Raw genomic sequence first — 19,020 nt, 5'->3', positions numbered from 1 at the left:
CATTGCAGGCTAAATAATATGTGAAAATAATAGCCTATTTTTCATTTATTCAGTGAGTTAGTCAGTTCAATTGCATGTGATCAAAGTAAAGGGAGGTTGGTGATAAGTTTGTTGAGCTGTAGGCTATCAGATGGTTTTAGCCTGGGAATCAACCAAACAAATGTGAGAGCTCATTGCATTTGGCAAATCTGTTTGGACAATGGCTACTATTCCAAATCTTTGTTGACAGGAAAGATGTTGCAATTCTACTTGCTGTACTTCAGAAAGGATTTGTTAGGCCAAGAGTTGAATGTAAAACATTACAATAAAGACATGCAAAAGTACATGTAGTGAGTACATCTGAGACAATTTCATTCTGTAAGACTTTATTGAATTCACTTTCACATTTCATGTCATAAATCAAAACAGAAACAAAATAAGCAAAAACCTAGAATCACCCCTGAGATAAATATCCATGTAATGATTATAAAATATGTTATCATTACCTTTGGCAGAAAGACACTGTTATGAAATAAATACACGTTAATGTACATGACTAAGGCTTCAAAGTTTACTGCCAACCACACAGCAAAAAAGACTAAGAGCTACAATGGTAAAAGCAACTAAAACAACTCTAACTTTCCCTTATCTTTAACATATCTGTTCATAGGAAAAATAAAATATTTGGAATCACAGTAGAGCTATAGATTGAAAAAAAAAAACATAGCACACGTAGCACACTCTTTTTAAGAAGTAGACAGATTATTTCTTAAGAAATAGACTTATGTATAAGAATTAGAAATATAGGCTATGTGTGTTTGTGCCAGTGTCTGTGTGAGATTTACGTTGAGGTCAAAACAATACAGAAAAACCTAATATAGGTTGTAATCAGAAAATATTCTTTATTTTTTTCTTTAATTTTAACTTTCAAAGACATGAACTGTATAATATGTCTCTTTTTTAATTTAGGGGGAAAGGGCATTTATAAAATAATATAATTGACGCTATATCCTAAAAAAGGCACTCAGGGTTTGACAGAGGTTGCACTGTGTGAATGTGCATTATAGACTACTGGTACCCTGGAATAGTATGTCATTAAAATTGTGTATTTGTGTTTTTGCTTGGGTGAGTTTGCATGTTTGTGCATGTGTACTTAACATTAAACATCTCTGAGTGTGTGTGTGTGTGTGTGTGTGTGTGTGTGTGCATGCTTGCATGTATATCCAGGTAAATGGGTCGTCTATAGGCGAGGGACCACAACATGACAAGTCATGGCTCATCATGGCTGTTGCTGGTACTGGCTCTCCGTGGCTGTGTAGAAGTCCTCCAGCACGCTTTGCAGATACTCAAAGGTGGGCCTGTCCTCGGGCTTGTTCTTCCAGCACTCCAGCATGATGTCGTACAACTCCTGCGGGCACGAGTCCGGGCGCTGCATGCGATATCCTCTCTCAAGGGACCGGATCACCTCTGGGTTAGTCATGCCTACATTTGATGACAGAAACACAGAGTGTTGGCAGGGAGGGAAAATGCATGGCTGTCAAGTTTTAGCCTTCTAGTGCTAATTAAGATACACATATAAAACTAACACTGTAGGTCACTTTGGACAAAAGCGTCGGCCAAATCGCTAACCATTATACTGTAGAAAAGTTGATGTCAGAATGCATATACTGTAATTGCTTGTCAAATCTAACAATCCAGGCCAACTCATCGTATTACCTGGGTAAGGGGTGCGTCCATAGCTTATGATCTCCATGAGCAGGATGCCAAAGGACCAGACATCTGATTTGATGGTGAACGAGCCATAGTTGATGGCCTCTGGCGCAGTCCACTTGATAGGAAATTTAGCACCTGATTGAGAACAATGCAACAACACCAGTGGGTCACAAACATTTCTTATTCATATTCATATGTTTCATGCCTGGTCATAAAGACATTCTATTGTTCAGAGGCTCCACTTAACACATGCCATACAACAGTGATAACTGACACTAATCTTTATCCACTGAGGAATTTTCTGCAAATAATAATGTCGTCCTATGCACCCCCCCCCCCCCCCCCCGGCAAGTTTCTCCACACTCTTAAAACGAATGTGTTGGAAACAACACAAACTGTGTTGACCCTATCTGGACATGGAGATGTGTTAAAACAATGCAAGTTGTTTTGTTTTCAACATAAGTTGTGTTATTTTCAACACATACTGTGTACACTCTTGAATGAATAACAAAAGCAATGTTTTGGAAACAAAACAAACTGTGTTGTTTGGACATAGATATGTGTTAAAAACAACCCAAGTAGTGTTGTTTTCAATACATTAGTTTTAAGAGTGCAGTCACATGCTTACCTTCCCTAGCGGTGTACTCATTGTCCTCTATAATGCGAGCCAGACCAAAGTCAGCAATCTTGCACACCAGTGTCTTTGAGACCAGGATGTTGGCTGCTCGGAGATCCCTGTGGATGTAGTTCATCCTCTCAATGTAAGCCATGCCCTCAGCGATCTATAGAGAGGAAATTATCATTAGTAGGGGCATAGCAACATGTTAAGAATGGTGATGAAATGCCCGTGATTTTTTGGATTTATTCATTAAGTCAAGTCCATATATGATACACAGTGTAAACCAGTTAGTTAATAGTTTATGAATTATATATCGTCTGAGACAATATTAGTTAAATATCCATATGCTAATTTAAATCCAAAAACAAAATGCAGATACCAATTTTCATTTAAAAAAACATAAGTTAACTACCTGTCCAATAATGATGATGATGAAGATAGTGTGAGATTAACCAACTAAAACCTTCAGTGACAAAACATCTCTGCTCATTCCTTCAAGTTCAAGAACAAGCTACAAACCTACAGCTTAAAACACTGTTGTAGCCTAAACTTGACATGGAAGTATAAAGCGTTTGTCAAAGACAGTCCCTAACCAGGGCATGCAGTAGCATGTTTTCATCAGGTGGGGGCATAGATGATCTGTGAGGTTTTTTTTGTAACTGCATGTTATACTTAGTCTGCATAGTGTGCATGCAACAAAATAGGGGAAACATTTGTGAGGGCAGGAAACATGTGAATAATGTGTGTATCTACTGTGTAAGTGTATAACTGACTATGAGTGTGTGTGTGTGTGTGTGTGTGTGTGTGTGTGTGTGTGTGTGTGTGTGTGTGTGTGTGTGTGTGTGTGTGTGTGTGTGTGTGTGTGTGTGTGTGTGTGTGTGTGCATGCGCGGGTATGTGGGTGTGTTGGTTGTGTGTGTGAGTGTGAGTGTGAGTGTGAGTGTGATCAGGTGTGGACTCCACAAGGCTGATAAGTCTAATCAGCATATCTGGATGTAGCCCATCATAGGATTGTCTCTCAGGGCAGATTCTGATCAGAACAGTCCGTGACTCCCTCTTCCTTTTTCCCTCTCAACCGAAAGACAACCCCCCCCCCCCTCTCTCTCTCCCACACTCTCTCTCTTTCTCTCTCTATCTGTGTCTCTCTGTTTCAAACACTTCCTCGCTGTCATTATATCTCCACACTTTCACTTCCTGGCTTTATGACAGAATTGATGATAATTAGGCTCTGAAACAGTGGTGTGATATAGCTGCAGCTTTTTTTCAAAGAAAGCCTGTTCAAGTTCTTCTTTTTACTGACATCCTCTTTTTGCCCGCAGTAACAGAGGCCAGCAACATTATAAGCTATTAAATATTCTGTGGGGAAACTGCTGAAACTTCTGAAGATCAACTTTAACAAGAACCCAATCCCCCCCCCCCCCCCACACACACACACACACACACACACAAACACACAGAGGGAGAAAGATAAACTGAGTTATATATACAAGTGCCACACCCTTTACAAATAGGAGCAGCAAAAAATTGTTTGAATAGTTAAATCAAACCATCAATGGCGGCACCTTCAGAAGCGATAGCTTTGGTTATGACAGCAATAGAACTGTACAAAAGCAAAATAGAAGCTGATAAACCACAATGTCTGTATCACATGTCCCACTGCCGAGTAATAAAAGGCTTTCAAACTTACCTGAGCGGAGAAGTCAATGAGTTTTGGGAGTTGGACCCGATTTCCCTCATCGCTCTTGAGGAAGTCCAGTAAACTGCCTGTAAATGCACACACGCACATTCATAAATTAAAAAAAAAAAAACAATTACATTGTATAATATCACAATCACCCAACCCTCAATTCAAAACTCTTTTTCCCCTCTGTCTCTCTGTGGTTCTGTCACATAAACACACACACACACACACACACACACACACACACACACGCACATGCACACACAAATAATGCGGAAAATTGTAGGCATTCTTCCCACACACATTTAAATAATGCAAATAGAAGTGCCTTTAGACTTAATTTTATTCATGCACACACACACACACCACACACACACACACACACACACACACCAGAGTTTCCGCTAGAAAAAAATGGTGCCGGTCAAAGTGACCGGCAGAGGTTTCGTTTTCCGGACATTTTGATGATATGCCGGTCAAATATCCTATTATCCCTTCTTAATTAGTCAAATTGAGGAAAACTGGAGACAGGCTAGCTTAAAGAATGACATAATCAGGCTGTATAGAATGCAACATGTTCATTAGCCTAACTTAAAGATCTAGCCAGTATATTTTCATGGACAGCAAGAGTCCGCTTCGTTCGTTGTTTTAAAAAGGCTACGTTGTTTGTTGCTGCTACGTTATCTCCAGTGATGACTGTTTAACTTACAGATGCGCACACACAAGAATGAGCGCTCACACCACTACCCCCTAATGCTATGCCTTTTTATTTGATAACAATAAATTAAGAAATGTTTCCTATTCTGGGAAATGTTTAGTTTCTTTTTCTTTCGGCCGCGGTTCAATGATACCGTTTAATTGTGCCAGAAATGATCCGCGGACCAGTAATCGCCTCGTTGAGGAGGCCCTGCAGATCATAGACAGAGAACGTAGGCCTACTGTATGCTTTGGGTAAAGAACACTTTGCATGTCCAGTGTACACGGAGAATGACAGTGTCTCGGAGAGCCTGTTCAAACGGTAGAGCCTGTTCATTTAAAAACATAGCCAGAGGACGTATAATATAGGCTTAGCCTACATATTAAGGCTTATTCTCACATTCAGATTGCGTTAGGGGACGGGATTATTAGCCAATTTCAATCGGACAATTTGACCGGAGAGATTTAATTTTGTCGGACATTTCATTTTTTTCCCGGCCAATGTCCGGTAATTACCGGACAACGGAAACCCTGACACACACACTGACCTTTCTCCATGAACTCTGTGATGATGTAGATGGGCTCCTCCTTGGTGACCACAGCATGGAGGCGTACCAGCTTGTCGTGCTGCAGCGACTTCATGAGGTTGGCCTCCATGAGGAAGGCCTCCACTGACATGCTGCCAGGCTTCATGGTCTTCACCGCCACATTGGTGTGCTTGTTGTATGAGGCTGTGGGAAGAAGGCCAGGCCGTCACACTGCATGAATGTTTAGGTTAGGAAACAGTAGATGTGCAGGGTTCACACAGTCAGCTTTAGGAAGCAATGAGCACAGTGGTCATTGTTTTCAGAAACAACAGGGGTCATAGAGAGTGTTTCTGGTTTCTCGGCTTCCCTTCTGCAAGTTACTATGCAGATCTGAAACAAAGTCAAATGTATGGAGCTCAATATGAGTTATTTGCTGTCATACAGCACTGAACACTTTGCTCTTGTGGAACTTGTCTTGTGAGGAATAATCTGTGACCTATAAAGAAATCAGGTTATGACAAGATCTTGACAAAGAAAACCAGGCTAGCCCACAGTGTTTGAAAACATTGGACGCAAGGCATAACCACAACACGTTTCAGCAGGAAGCATGACAATTCAATCTAGACCCTTGGCTGAAGCAAAGATTCTATAATAGCTTTATCAACCATCTCTGGCTGAAGTCTGCCTGATGATTGGGTGAGTGAGTTCAGTGACCACTTGGCTTACCCATCCAGACCTCTCCAAACTGCCCGGCGCCCAGCCTCCTGTCCAGTTTGAGCGACTCCCGTGGGATCTCCCATGCGTCCTTCTCCCAAGGCTTCTGCGGCTTGGGGCTGATGCAGGGGCTGGTGAGAGACTGGCACAGACCGTCACTCTGCTCTGGAAAACAGAGCAGATGTGTATACTGGTTAGAGCAGTGGCACTTTGGAAGTGTAGTTGACTGTGCACTTGTTCATACCAACAACACAGTGAAATGCTTCAGATGTCATGACAGGCATTTCTATCTTGGGGTGTGGGTTTTATTTTCAAGTACAACTGAAATCAACAGATAACAGGAAATACATTTATTGGAAGCCAAAGTGTGTTAATACTGTATGTCAGTGTGGTCTTAACAGTTTGAATAACATTCTGTTTTGTTTATGTAGCCCTTTTCAGATAAATAGTGAACATTTGTTTATGTTTGTGCTACTAGGTGTAAAGTGTACACTTCTGCTGGCTTGGCTGTAAATATGAATGTGTGTGTGTGTGTGTGTGTGTGTGTGTGTGTGTGTGTGTGTGTGTGTGTGTGTGTGTGTGTATGTGTGTGTGTGTGTGTGTGTGTGTGTATGTGTGTGTGTGCGTGCGCGCATGGGTGTATTTGTGTCTGACTTACTCTTATAGTGACCGACAAGCTCCTGCAGGGTGGTGAAGGTGATGCGGGGGGAGATGTAAAAGCCGCCGTTGTCCAGCGTGCGGATCTTGTAATGCTTGACCGTGTCATTCGAATGTCCATCACTGTCCCTCACAGACAGAGAGTAGCTGCCTGCAAAACAGTGGCACGCAGACAGTCAGATTGGGCCAACTCTGAGGAAGATGCTGTGACATCGAAATGTCAGTCTTTCTTTCTGTTCAGTCTTTCTTTCTGCTCCTTTCTGTTCAGGTTCTGCAGGTTCTGCTATGAGTGAAAGTCCAGTTCATATCAGAACAGGAGTCCCGAGAAGCACCGGATTGTCTAACTGTGCTGAAATGCAGTGGAACCCTCTCTCTACAAAGTCAGATCAGCACGCCCACACAGCACGTCTCCAAGGGTGAGCACTTGGGACATACTCATACTTAATAAATAATTTGACCACAATATGTGACTATTCATAGCATAGACTGTATATGATTCATAGTGTCAAACGTCACGAGAATAGACACTGCATGGCGCAATCTGGCCACAAGAGCTTTGTCACCTAAGCCATCTGACTAGATAGCGATACGTCAGAGTACAAATTAAAGGCAACATAATAAATACTAGAACGCAGACTAGTAGAAAAGACATCAAGGGAGAACATATCCTGTCAAATTATAAGTACTTTAACTGAGTTCCCCATAGTGGCACTGGAAATGTGTTGTTATAATTACATTGCATTTACATCAGCAGGACTTTTAATAATTAACTTAGTTTGGCTGTGAAAACATATTGACATAGTGACATATTCTCCTCTAACAAAGAACATCTGCATCTGCCAATCACAGACCACCATTGCCCAAGTCTTAATTATCTATCAGGTGAAAAATATTAAACTTCCTTTAATGGATATTATGGAAATGAACACATCCTGAAATACTTTTAAAAAGGAACAAAATTAAAAGTTAAAACCCCTGGATAAATCCAGGTTTAAAAAACACCAAAGCCTACACCTACAGTTACCAGTGCCATTGTTACATATAAATAAATACCTTATTATGTCCTCTCTCTCCCGACAACACAGTGCTCAGCTAAACAGACTTTCACACACATGCACGGTTCTGATGGGGTTCTGCATTCATCACCAGCTCCAAATGAGCTATGGGCCTGGTCTCACTCATTTTCTTTGGCCAGGCACTGCCCACTCAGTGCCTTTGACCACAATGTTATCTCTCTCACAAAATCTCACATCTCTATCTTGTGCAGTGAGCATGCTCTGCTGTTTCCACTAGATAGGTTCGCTCCTAAACTAAGGGTCCTTAGTATGAATCAAATCCCATTTAAACATTTACAGTGGCAAGAAAGAGTATGTGAACCCATGCTAAAGTTGACTAAAAAGAGGAATAAAAAAGAAAAAACATCTTTTGGAAATTGATCTTAATGCCTTAATTAAAAAAATAAGGAAAAATCCAACCTTTAAGGACACCAATTTTCTTTGTGAATGAATAATGTATCGTAAATAAATAAATGTTAAAATACAGGAGGCATAAGTATAGGAACCCCTATGTTAAATTCCCATAGAGGCAGGCAGATTTGTATTTTTTCAAGGCCAGTTATTTCATGGATCCAGGATACTATGCATCAAACATCACATACGCTTCACCATACCTAGAGATTGGCACGGTTTTATTTCAGTTAGCCTATTAGCCGGTTTGATTTGCATTAAGTTCAATTTTCCTCATTTTTTAAAAATAAGGCATTAAGATCAATTTTGAAAAGATGCTTCTTTATTCCTCTTTTTAGTCAACTTTAGCATTGGTTCACATACTTTTTCTTGGCACTGTATCTCTCCATATGCACCCTACCTATCCACCAGTGATTGCATATTGAGCCTTTAGCTACCTCACCTTTGGTGGTCTCACTGTCTCGGATCATGAAGGACCCGGTTTTGTTTCCTGAGGCCAGAAGCTGCCTCTCTGCGTCCTTCCTGCTCACGCCTTTAAAGAACCACCTGCAGGAGAGAGGAATAAGGTCACATCACACAGGTGCGGTGCAAAATAGGCATCATGTGGACAGCCCTCAATGTCCTCACTTCTGCATTTCCTCTCCGCAACGCTCCATTTTTAGGACAGCTGTTTTGGTTACAAATGGCTTTTTTCTGTGTGGGTTCTCTTATTTTCCCAAATCAAGTTCTCCGTGGTTAAGTATTGAGTCATATGTAAATAACCAGCGTCATCACTTTTGTATCCTTTACCATTTAGTTTTACCATGATGGGTAGGCTATTTATTTTAGGTGCCTCTGACTGTTTCACATTGGTCCATGGACAACAGATGCAAAATATTAATAAATAATTAATAATATAATAATAATAATAATAATAATAATAATAATAATAATAATGTGCTGAATGCATCGTCCACTCACTCCTCTGTCTCCAGGGTGTCCATGGCCACGTAGTTGCTGGGGATGAAGCCCTCCTGGCCGGTGCTGAGGAGCTTGGCTTTCCACCATTCACCTGACCTGGAAAGCCAAAATAGCAAATGGATTTAATTTATATAGCGCTTTTCTACTCTTCTCAGCACTCAAAGCGCTTTACAATTTAATGCCTAACATTCACCCACACACACACACACAAGCGCATACACCAACAGCAGTTTGGGGTTCAGTGTGTCACTCAAGTACACTTCAACAGGGTCAGGAGGAGCCGGGCTCAAACCGGCAACCTACTGGTTTCCCAATAACTCCTCTACCTCCTGAGCCACCATCGCCACTGCTGCCTTAAAATGAGTTTGGGGTTTGTGAGTGAGGGAAAATGGCAGACATGATGTCTGTAATCCAAAAAAGTTACATGCGCACAATCACATCCTAAAAACAGGTGCTGGATTAAAAAAGTATTGCCGTAGAAAATCTCAGGGAATATCCGCACACTAGCTCCCCTTTTACTTGCACTTTGCCTGCTGCTCTCACACACCCACCTGCAGATACACACACACACACATATATGTGTATATCTGTGTGTGTTTGTGTGTGTGTGTGTGTATTTGTGTGTGTGTGAGTGTGTATCTGTGTGTGTGAGTGTGTATATCTGTGTGTGTGTGAGTGTGTATGTCTGTGTGTGTGTGTTTGTGTCTGTGTGTTGTTTATTTACCAGGAGCTTCGGCTCTTTAAAATAGAACCCTGAATGTGTATGTCTGTGCGTGCGAGTGTGTCTGCATGTAGTTGTGAGAGTTAGTGTGCATATATATACACACACACATATATACATACACATATACATATACATATATATATATATATATATATATATATATATATATATATATATATATATATGCACACACACACACACACACACAATATGCACACTAACTCTCACACCCCATGCAGATACACACACACAGACCATATACACTAACTCTCACAACTACATGCAGACACACACGCACGCACAGACATACACATTCAGGGTTTTACTTTAACGAGCCGAAGCTCCTGGTAAATAAACAATGTTTACATATTTTTCATATTTATTATTGGCATTGGTCTCAGTGTTCATATCAGTTTGAAAAGTCCTGTCAGAATACCTTTATTTGAACAAAAAAGCAATTTGAGCAACCTTTAATTGAGTATACACAATTGTGACCGGTAATAAAACTCACTTTTTCATCTACTTTTCTACATTTTAAAAAAATAATAATTATTGATTACTTCAAAGGGTTGCTAATAACACATGATTTGCATATTTGCATGTCTGGGGAAAATTTGGGCTTAAATGGGTTAAGTGCTTTTGTGGTTTTGCCCACAAAGTATATTACATTTTTCGTATGACAGGAAATGACACCCTTAACTTTGTATTTCTTTCCTGAATGTGGGTGATTAAATGTGTGTGTCTTATAAGTAAAGTTGCATTGTTGACAATTTCCACATTTATAGTTGCCCGATGGGATGTTAGGGGGCGGAGGTAAATCTGCCCTGACACCCAACCATTCCGAAGGTTCGGCTGTCTCTTGTAGACAGACATGCTGTCTATGCCTTATCTATATCTGTCATTCACTGAGACAACAAAACTTACTCCTCCAGAATCTTGACCCTGTCCCCTTTCTTGAAGCCGAGGTCTCCTTCATGGATGCCCTCATAGTCATAAAGAGCGATGGCGATGTTCTCTGAACCTGAGGAAGGAAGATGCGGAAATGAGTCTGATGACGCAGTGTATTCTATTTTTTTTTTTTTATTCAGTGACCTCTTGTCTAGTAGTGCATTGAGAAATAGAAACTAATAATTTTAGAAATGCCTGTTGCGTCTGGCATTGTGTGTGGATCATTAATGTGATAAAAGTGTTCCTCTGTACATATCACAGGACTGTGAAAGTTGTGACAGGACTGTGAAACTTCTAAAGGTCCTACGTGAATGATTTTATTTATTTATTTATTTATTTATCTATTTATTTATTTATTTGTCCCACATGAATTTTAGTTGTAAGTATTTTGTAGACAGATTTTGCAGTGTACTTCGTGAATGTATTTGTGGTGTTGACACTATCTGCTGAAGAGGGAGTTCCTCTTCAGTTTCACTTCACAGTTCTCGCACCTCAGGCTCTAAATTGAGTCCAGTCATGTTACATGGTGTTTCCATACTATTTGAGTGCATCTAGATGCACATAGAGCTAAAGTCCACTACAAAGTGGTGTGCTCTCATTAACCTACACGCATGTCTGAGTTTCAGTGAATGAGAGTATGGGAGTATGCTTGTTAGCTGGTAAATAACTTTAGTTTCATAGACCTACTGTACAGCCCTGCGTTGGCCTCAGTGACCTTCCTCACATGTCCTCGGGCTGTATTCATTAGTTTCATTAGATTCATTCTATCATACACATTCTTAACCTGTACTGTCTGATGTGCTTCTATAGCACTTAGATTTGTAACGCTTACTTTGGTCTCACTCATTGCATTCAAATAACAGAAATAACAGAAATAGCAAATCCAAGTTATGGTAGGGTAAGTTAAGCTATAAGCACATAGCCAATTAAACAGGAAGAAAAAAGTGATCGGGACACTTTTTGAAACTATTTCAGCTTGTGTAGGCCAATCAGTGCTTTCTGAACATATTGAACACACTTTTAGAAATACTGTGATAATACCGAAAACCGTGATCATTTTGGTCACTATAACCAAGAGGTTACATTTTCATTCCATTACAGCCCTAATGAGTAGTGTGTTTTGTCAGACAGTCTGACAAGAAAGTGGTTTCTTTGCTACGACTAGGACAGCAGCCGTAAGCATTTACATAATCGCTTGGATTGGATGACTTGGGTTGCAGAAGGTTGACCCCAACAGCTGTGGCCATACTTAAGGCATGGCCAGTGACTGAGGCAGCTGATCAGACAGGGCCGCAATGGTATTAAACCCTTATGAGAGCCCCCACCCACCCACATTGACACATGATTATCCAGCCAGCACAGATGATAGATGAAGCATGTTTTACAATAAGTGTTACAAAACACTGCAAGAACACACTGTAGACATATAAAAAGAGATAGCTTTCAATCAAACCCAAACAAGTAAAAGTAGTTCATGACAGGCATTCTTGTCTATCACTTACCATCAGTGCTGGACGAGGGCATACTGGAATTAGTTCTATTCTGTAAGACATTCAGAAAAAAAAAGATATGATGCCATTACAATAGGGATTATGTAAATTATAAGCAGAAACAAGATTAAATGTGAAGTTACATCATTCAAGAGTTACAGGAAAATGGAAGAAAATCCATTAAGATGAACTCTAAAAGAATGGGGGATTTTCCTTGGTCATGTCTTAGCTTTCTATTCTTTGCTGAATTTTTTGTTTGAGAATGCAGTCTTCGGTTTGGGTTCCCAGTTCCTACTTCCTATAACAGGCAATCTAACCTCCTCCTTTAGCTTTCTCAGTGGCCGGCACATATATGTGGTCACTTTGCACATGAGGGGAAGTAAGGTCTACTGATGACTAATGACGGACGATTATGCAAATAAAAATGTGTGTGTGTGTGCATATGGTGTGCAAGTGTGTGTGTGTGTGTGTGTGTGTGTACACACATGTCTGTGTGTGTGTGTGTGTATGTGTGAATGTGTCTATGTTTGTTTGTTCATTTATCCATGACATGTTAATTTTAAAATGTATGGTGAGAGTTTAAAGTTCACAAAATGGGGAAGTTATGCAGACTGCTGAAATGAGGGAATTTGAGAAGTTCCCAGCACACCTCAGACTGCTTGTCATCACTTTTGCTATAACATTTCATAAGATGGGAACCCCGAACCCCGGCTACGTTCCTGTTCCCTCTCTGATTTACTTACTGCCACAGAGCAGAACCTCCGCCTTGAGACTTACCGCTTTTGGGCCTGCTGTGGGGTCTTTGACATAGTGTGGCGTCTGGGTGCGGTTTGAAGAGTCGTCACTACCCAGGGCCTTGCCCACAGATTCTTGGTCCTTCTTGGATCCCACACACCCCATGCTTTGACCTGGAGGAGGGCAGGCAGAGAAGCAGTGAGCAGCCTCCTGAGAAAGCAACATATACTTTTGGGCTTGTTGCCTTTGCATTCAGATTAGACAGTGAAGTGTGACAGGAAGTGATTGGGAGAGATAGAATGGGATCGGGAAAATGGCCATGGGTCAGATTTGAACCCTGGTCCCCATGGCCACATGAGCCCAAATGTGGTTAGGACGCTGCAGCCTATTGTGTGTTAGTGAAACTTTATAATCTAGATTCATTACACATATATAAAGTGAAATAGGTCAAGCCTGTTTTTTTTTGTTTTAATCTTGATTATGGTTTCTTGATTATGGTTCTAATCCTGATTACGGTTTACAGCTCATGGAAATCAAAAATCCAGAATCTCAAAATATTAGAATAAAGAATTTATGATACAGAAATGTCGACCTGAGATGAGCCTTAATCAGCTAAATCAAAACACCGGCAATGGTATCCTGAGCCTTTATCCTCTCAGTCTGTGCAGGGCAATGGATTTCTCCATGATATTCTATCGTTTTGAGATGCACCTATATAGTGGTTTTGGTTGTACTAGATTAATTTTAATCCAGAATATGTCATCACAAAACAAATTCACTTTTAACATAATTCAGCAAGTACACAACCAGTGTCACAGCAATATCAGCAAACAGCATCATGTGTTGACCATAAATTATATCATGGCCTGTGACAGTGCTGGAGTGTGGATCAATGAGTGTCAATGTAGGGGCCACTTAACCTAATTCAGCAAGTACACAACCAGTGTTGGAACAACATCACTAAACAGCCTTATGTGCTGATTTGTACCATGAATGATATCATGGCCTGTGAGGCTATGATAGTGCTGGAGTGTAGTATCAATGCAGGGGCTGCTATTCTGCTGCTGAAACTGCAAACGACTGAGAACGAGAAGCCTTTCTGTGGTAAAGAGCACGACAGAACCCTGTGAACTCCTACGAAGCAGAGTGGTGACCGCTTTCACCTGTAAAGAGATCTCACATCAGCCCTCACAAGCACGAGCTGCCGTATAGGTCAACCTATGATAGCCAACGTAGCTTTGTTAGTCAAGCTGTAGAGAGACCCCAGTAAAGAGAACTGATAAAGCAGCACAAATAACTGTATATGTCCTTGTGTGCTTAGGTATTTGTGTGTCAAAGTGAGTTCATGCATGCGAGGATGTGTGCTTTGTGATCATACAAGCGTGTGTGTGTGTGTGTTTATTTGCATATGCACATGTTATGGGGGAGGGGGATTACTTCTTCACCCCAGCACTCAGGCAGACAGTGAAGCTGAGCGTGAGACCTCCTCCACACTCACGCTGTGTGCTGGTGCTTTGAACAGAGCCAAAGAAGAGCATGAGGAAGTGACCAAGTGGAAACTATGGTGAAAGTCTGCCGAGGTCAGTGCTAAGAACGGATTCAAATCAGCTGTCCGGGTAACAGAGGCAAAAGGCAAAGTGTTGAGTCTGTTTTTCTGTAGCTCGGCACCAGTGTCACAGACCCTCTCTATCATATCATTGTACGTCAGCTGCTGTCTTATAAAAAGCGAGCTGTCTGTCTGCAAGTTTTACAAACGTAGGGCTATATTTGCCGCAGAATAGTCATAGTCATGAGATATTTCAGGTGTTCACCAACTACACATAAGACGTGCTGTACAGAAAAATATCACTAAATGATTGACGTGCAAGATATTTTTGAAACATGCAAAAACAAAACAAAACAAAAAAACGTGGTAACTGCACCAATGAACTGCATGCTATCTCCAACACTGTCAGTCAAATAGTGGCATAATTTAAGCAAAGCATGCCACTCACAAGCTTGAGTTTCTGAGTGCGTGCCAGACTGTGGCCTCTTTGTTCTGCTCTGTGAATCATTCATCTCATTATATTTGTGCGCACATGCACATTTGAAGGTACATCATGAGCTGACCAACAGACCCACATTTCACAGACAGTGCTGGGCGCTTGGACTGTCATTTACCCTTTTTATGGCTGTTTACAAAAACAAAACGGAGTGTAAGACGGAGAGAACGAGAGAGAGAGAAAGAGAGAGAGAGAGTGGTTGACAATGTTTTTTTTGTGTGTGTGCTATGCATGATCTGAATTAGGGAAGCACTAATGCCAGGTGCAGACATCTTGTTTGATGTTACTGTTCTGCACCCTCTGGGGTACAGTACATGCCAATTGCTACTGTAGGATCCAACTGACAATTAGACAGACAAACACAAGCAAATATCCAGTGTCAAGTGACATTTTTATCTGCAGACAACTTAATATGGCCTCAACCCTGAAGGAGGGATGTAGAGGAACGAGGATAGCTCAATGTGAAAATACAATAATGAAAAATAGCATCAAAGCTATAGTATCTCTAAAGAACATTTCTAAATGGAACACAACCGTGACAAAGCAACCTAGTTCCTCATTTGGCTCCAGACCTGTTGGTTCCTCTTTTATGCTAATCTTCGATCCTGCAAACAGGATTACTCTCTGGCCTGATATCACATATACACAAGGCTACCTCTAATGTATAAGACAAAAAGTCAATGGAATGAATGTAAAATGTGCATTGCAGTAAGTTACAGTAAGTATGTGCTTCGCCTTTGACACACTGAATAACAACATATTGCCTATACGCTGCAAAAAATGAAATTTAACCAAGTGTTATTAATCTTATATTAAGAACAAAAAATCTATTTGGTATTGTTTTTAGTATGAAAAGACTTACCTAGTGCTCTCTCGAAAGATCATTTTGACTTAATTTAAGAAGACATTGACTTATGTTTTAGTCTTATCAAGACAAATTTACTCAACGCACTGGCAGACAAATTAGGCTTGTTTTTAGGACAAATTTGCTTAACGCACTGGCAGACAAATGTGCTTGTTTTCAGGATGAGATGTCCTTAAAATAAGTCAAACTTTTTATCTTGATATAAGATTAATAACACTTTGTTAGATTTTATTAGATAAGCAGTTTTTGCAGTGTACTTAAGAAACAAATTCACCAAAAGCCAACAGAGAGTGAGCTGCTTTTACACAGACTGGCTAAATGGTGCTGTGGTTCAGCTAGCTGTTGACCCAAGGTTAGTGAGGGCAGATGGTGTTTTGTGAGTGCAATCACTGCTTCCTGCATTCCCTTTCATTTGTGGATAGTTACAATGCAGTTCATTATGGCTACTTGAGCACATCTCATCCTATAAGCATAAGCAAGATGCAGGGTATCATAATTATAATAACTAATCTGAAGTTGCTTTCAGGTCAGCACATTTTATACATACATCATCCTATTAATGTTGAATATAGCATGGAAAAGAACACAAAAGAGGTGTTGCTGCATCTTGCACCTTCACTGCAAGTATTTTGATTGTTTTTACAAAGTTTTCAGTGATCGCTGATCTAAAGTCAGCACTGCTCAATCACAAACTTTTGTCATGCTACTAAAACCTAATCACCTCCGGACCACCTGTCATATAAGTTTCAGATACTGAATGTTCACACTGACAACTAAGGAAGACCTCAGCACAGGAGTACTGCAGTCAGTTGGCAGATATTCTTTATATAAAAGTATTTTCTTTATATTGATAGGACAGTGGAGAGAGACAGGAAGCAAGATGGGGTGGGATAGGGGAACATGACTGCAGGCCGGAATCAAACTTGGGTCTCCATGGGCACTAAGACCCAAATGTGGTATGGTGTTGCTGCTTGCGCCACTGCTCCATCAGATATTCTCTTTTTAATGTGTGTACCATATGATAATACTTTTACAGTACTATACTGTACTATACGTATAAGTACTTACTCAGTGCAGATAAATATATATTCATCTTTGATGATGGGCAGATGCTTCAGTCCATCATCCATAGCCTGATGTACTTTGTCATGTGACAAACCTATATCTTTTCTAGAGTATCCATCTTGACTGGCATCATCACACACCCACACACAACGAATGTGTTGAAAACTTGTGATGTTTTTTTTAACACATCTCTACAACACAGTTTGTGTATTTTTTTTTCTAACACATTCGTTTTAAGAGTACACTTTTGTCAGCCAAGCCCTAAGGCATGCAGCGTAGCCACTATAGCCTACTTTGCATGCTTGTTAATCATCATCCCTCTCATTATAGCAGACAAGCATCTGGGAAGTTAAGAGGTGTATAGAAATAGGGAATACTATTTAGGACATGGTTATTGCTGCTAGCCCCTCTTTGACGGTCAACATCTTACACACACAATGCTTGCCGGCACAATAGGACACGAGTCACCTCTTACAGTTTCAGGGAATCCCTTCCCAACGACATGAACTCACAGGGACGACCTTTCAATGAACAATTATGGAAAATAAGGTAGATATGTGGTGGTGGTAAAATGGTAGCCTACTGAACCAAACCACAGTGAGGTTGTAGCCTATTATTGACCAATTTTAATGTCAAAGTCAATGAAATTCGTTAGAAATTAATAGTAAGGACAGCTATCCACAATGTTTAATAGGCTATATCTAAAATAACTAAATAATTATTGACCTTTTATGGGTAAAATATAAAACGGCAAACCTATTATAAGAAAGAGAGAAAGAAACAAGAAAAAGAAAGAAATAAAGCAAAAATACGGAACAGGAGAGATCGTGCAGATCAAAGAGATGTAGGCAACGTGTGAAGATGCAAAGAAATTATATAATTTCTCTCACCTTACAGCTGTCTCCGATTTAGAGGGTACGGATACGCCGAAGTCTAAATGCTTTTGTAGATATGCTTTTAGTTTGTCCCGACGATCCGTTAGGTCGGCTCCTCCATACTGTCACTTTGATTCGTGGTGAGTGGACTGAGCAAACTGCCAAGTGCTTCACATGCAGAGTGTAGTAGGAAATCAATGGTTACATCGCGAGCGCAATGATCTTGACCGAGCAGTCGCTCGTATAAGAGGAACTAGCTACAGTTTCCGCTATCCAGGCGCCGGAGGCTATTCAGTGATGAATGGACAGGCGAGTATCCTGGCTGGAGATTTTTTTTTTTTAAAGTCAAATTCCATGTATCGACCTCAACTCTAAAATTCTAACAAAATGGCATGAGTTTAGACTGCCATTAGCCAAAATAAAGGACTGTATCAGACCTCGTCAAGTTGCAGTAGATGCTGGGTGTTCGCTTGCGACATGTGTCTAGGGGAAGTAAGCGCATGTAGGCCCGTGGAGTCGTGTTGTGCATATAGCCTATGATATGTACGATATGTGTGTGTGTGTATTCCTTGTCCATCAACTCTGTGTATGTATGTGCACAGAAGGTCTGTTCAGGGTCAAGTCCACTAATCCCTTAGTCAGTATTGGGATTAAACACTTCTTCAAAATAGCGATTTTAGGAGATAGTGATGGTGAATAAATGGACAGATTATTGTGCAAAGAACAGCGAGAAGAGAGGAGGAATAAAACCCAAGGGTCTTAAAGACACAGAGAATAAGAGGCTTACATGTGACAAAAATTCTCTACTTGGAATTAACAGTATTTTACCAGTGACCAGTGATGCTGTTTTCTAATGTCCCGTTGGAGCTGTGGTGACTTTTAAACTTAGAATCAGGGTTGGGTAGTAACTGATTATAAGTAATCTAGATACTATACTATAATCTATAACTATAATCAGACCAGATTACAAAAACAAAATGTGTTATCAGATTATGGTTAGGCCTATATGTTGTCAAGTATTGATTACATTTAGATTATGTCTCTCAATACATAACATAGCTTTACATCATAGTTAATATACTGTTCATAAACCTATCAAGTAGGCCATTTTACACCCCCAACAGACTCTCGAAAAACACAGATTCAGGTGAATGCAAAACACGGACACTGACACTACTGAACAAGGCCATATGAAAATTAGTAAGGGAGGAGAATATTTGGATGATGGACGTGATCATACGGATAATACTTAGCAATTACCTCAA

General features: G+C 40.4%; 1 protein-coding gene across 2 annotated transcripts; it reads right to left on the bottom strand.

Moving 5' to 3' along the window:
* Nucleotides 1-348: 348 nt before the first annotated feature.
* On the bottom strand, nucleotides 349-17,992 carry hck (HCK proto-oncogene, Src family tyrosine kinase). 2 transcript variants are annotated; one of them, XM_076277343.1, is made up of 13 exons: nucleotides 17,776-17,992; nucleotides 12,951-13,081; nucleotides 12,186-12,225; nucleotides 10,660-10,756; nucleotides 9,012-9,107; nucleotides 8,494-8,597; nucleotides 6,587-6,736; nucleotides 5,941-6,093; nucleotides 5,236-5,418; nucleotides 3,998-4,074; nucleotides 2,321-2,474; nucleotides 1,696-1,827; nucleotides 349-1,461 (listed from the first exon to the last, which is right to left on the bottom strand). In XM_076277343.1, exons 2-13 carry the CDS (start codon nucleotides 13,071-13,073, stop codon nucleotides 1,259-1,261), a joined length of 1,512 nt encoding a protein of 503 aa, XP_076133458.1. In that variant the 5' UTR covers nucleotides 13,074-13,081; nucleotides 17,776-17,992; the 3' UTR covers nucleotides 349-1,258. The 2 variants fall into 2 exon arrangements, with proteins under 2 accessions (XP_076133458.1, XP_076133457.1); XM_076277342.1 differs by having other exon boundaries at nucleotides 17,771-17,991.
* Nucleotides 17,993-19,020: the final 1,028 nt, after the last annotated feature.

The sequence above is a fragment of the Alosa pseudoharengus genome, unplaced genomic scaffold, assembly GCF_046254945.1.
Source record: "Alosa pseudoharengus isolate Yale_2024_CS ecotype anadromous, Long Island Sound unplaced genomic scaffold, YU_APseudo_1.1 YU_APseudo_1.1_scf_9, whole genome shotgun sequence".
NCBI lineage: Eukaryota > Metazoa > Chordata > Actinopteri > Clupeiformes > Clupeidae > Alosa > Alosa pseudoharengus.
Note: the sequence above shows the minus strand (reverse complement) of the source record. Positions and strands in the feature narration are given on the sequence as shown.

What these genes read in the sequence shown, in the direction of transcription:
- hck (XM_076277343.1), bottom strand. Translation starts at nt 13,073, where the DNA reads ATGGGGTGTGTGGGATCCAAGAAGGACCAAGAATCTGTGGGCAAGGCC. An exon ending in CCACAGCAGGCCCAAAAGCG is followed by an intron (nt 12,226 to 12,950) that starts GTAAGTCTCAAG and finishes AATGTCTTACAG; the next exon opens with AATAGAACTAATTCCAGTAT. An exon ending in TCATTGACTTCTCCGCTCAG is followed by an intron (nt 2,475 to 3,997) that starts GTAAGTTTGAAA and finishes TCCTCTCTATAG; the next exon opens with ATCGCTGAGGGCATGGCTTA.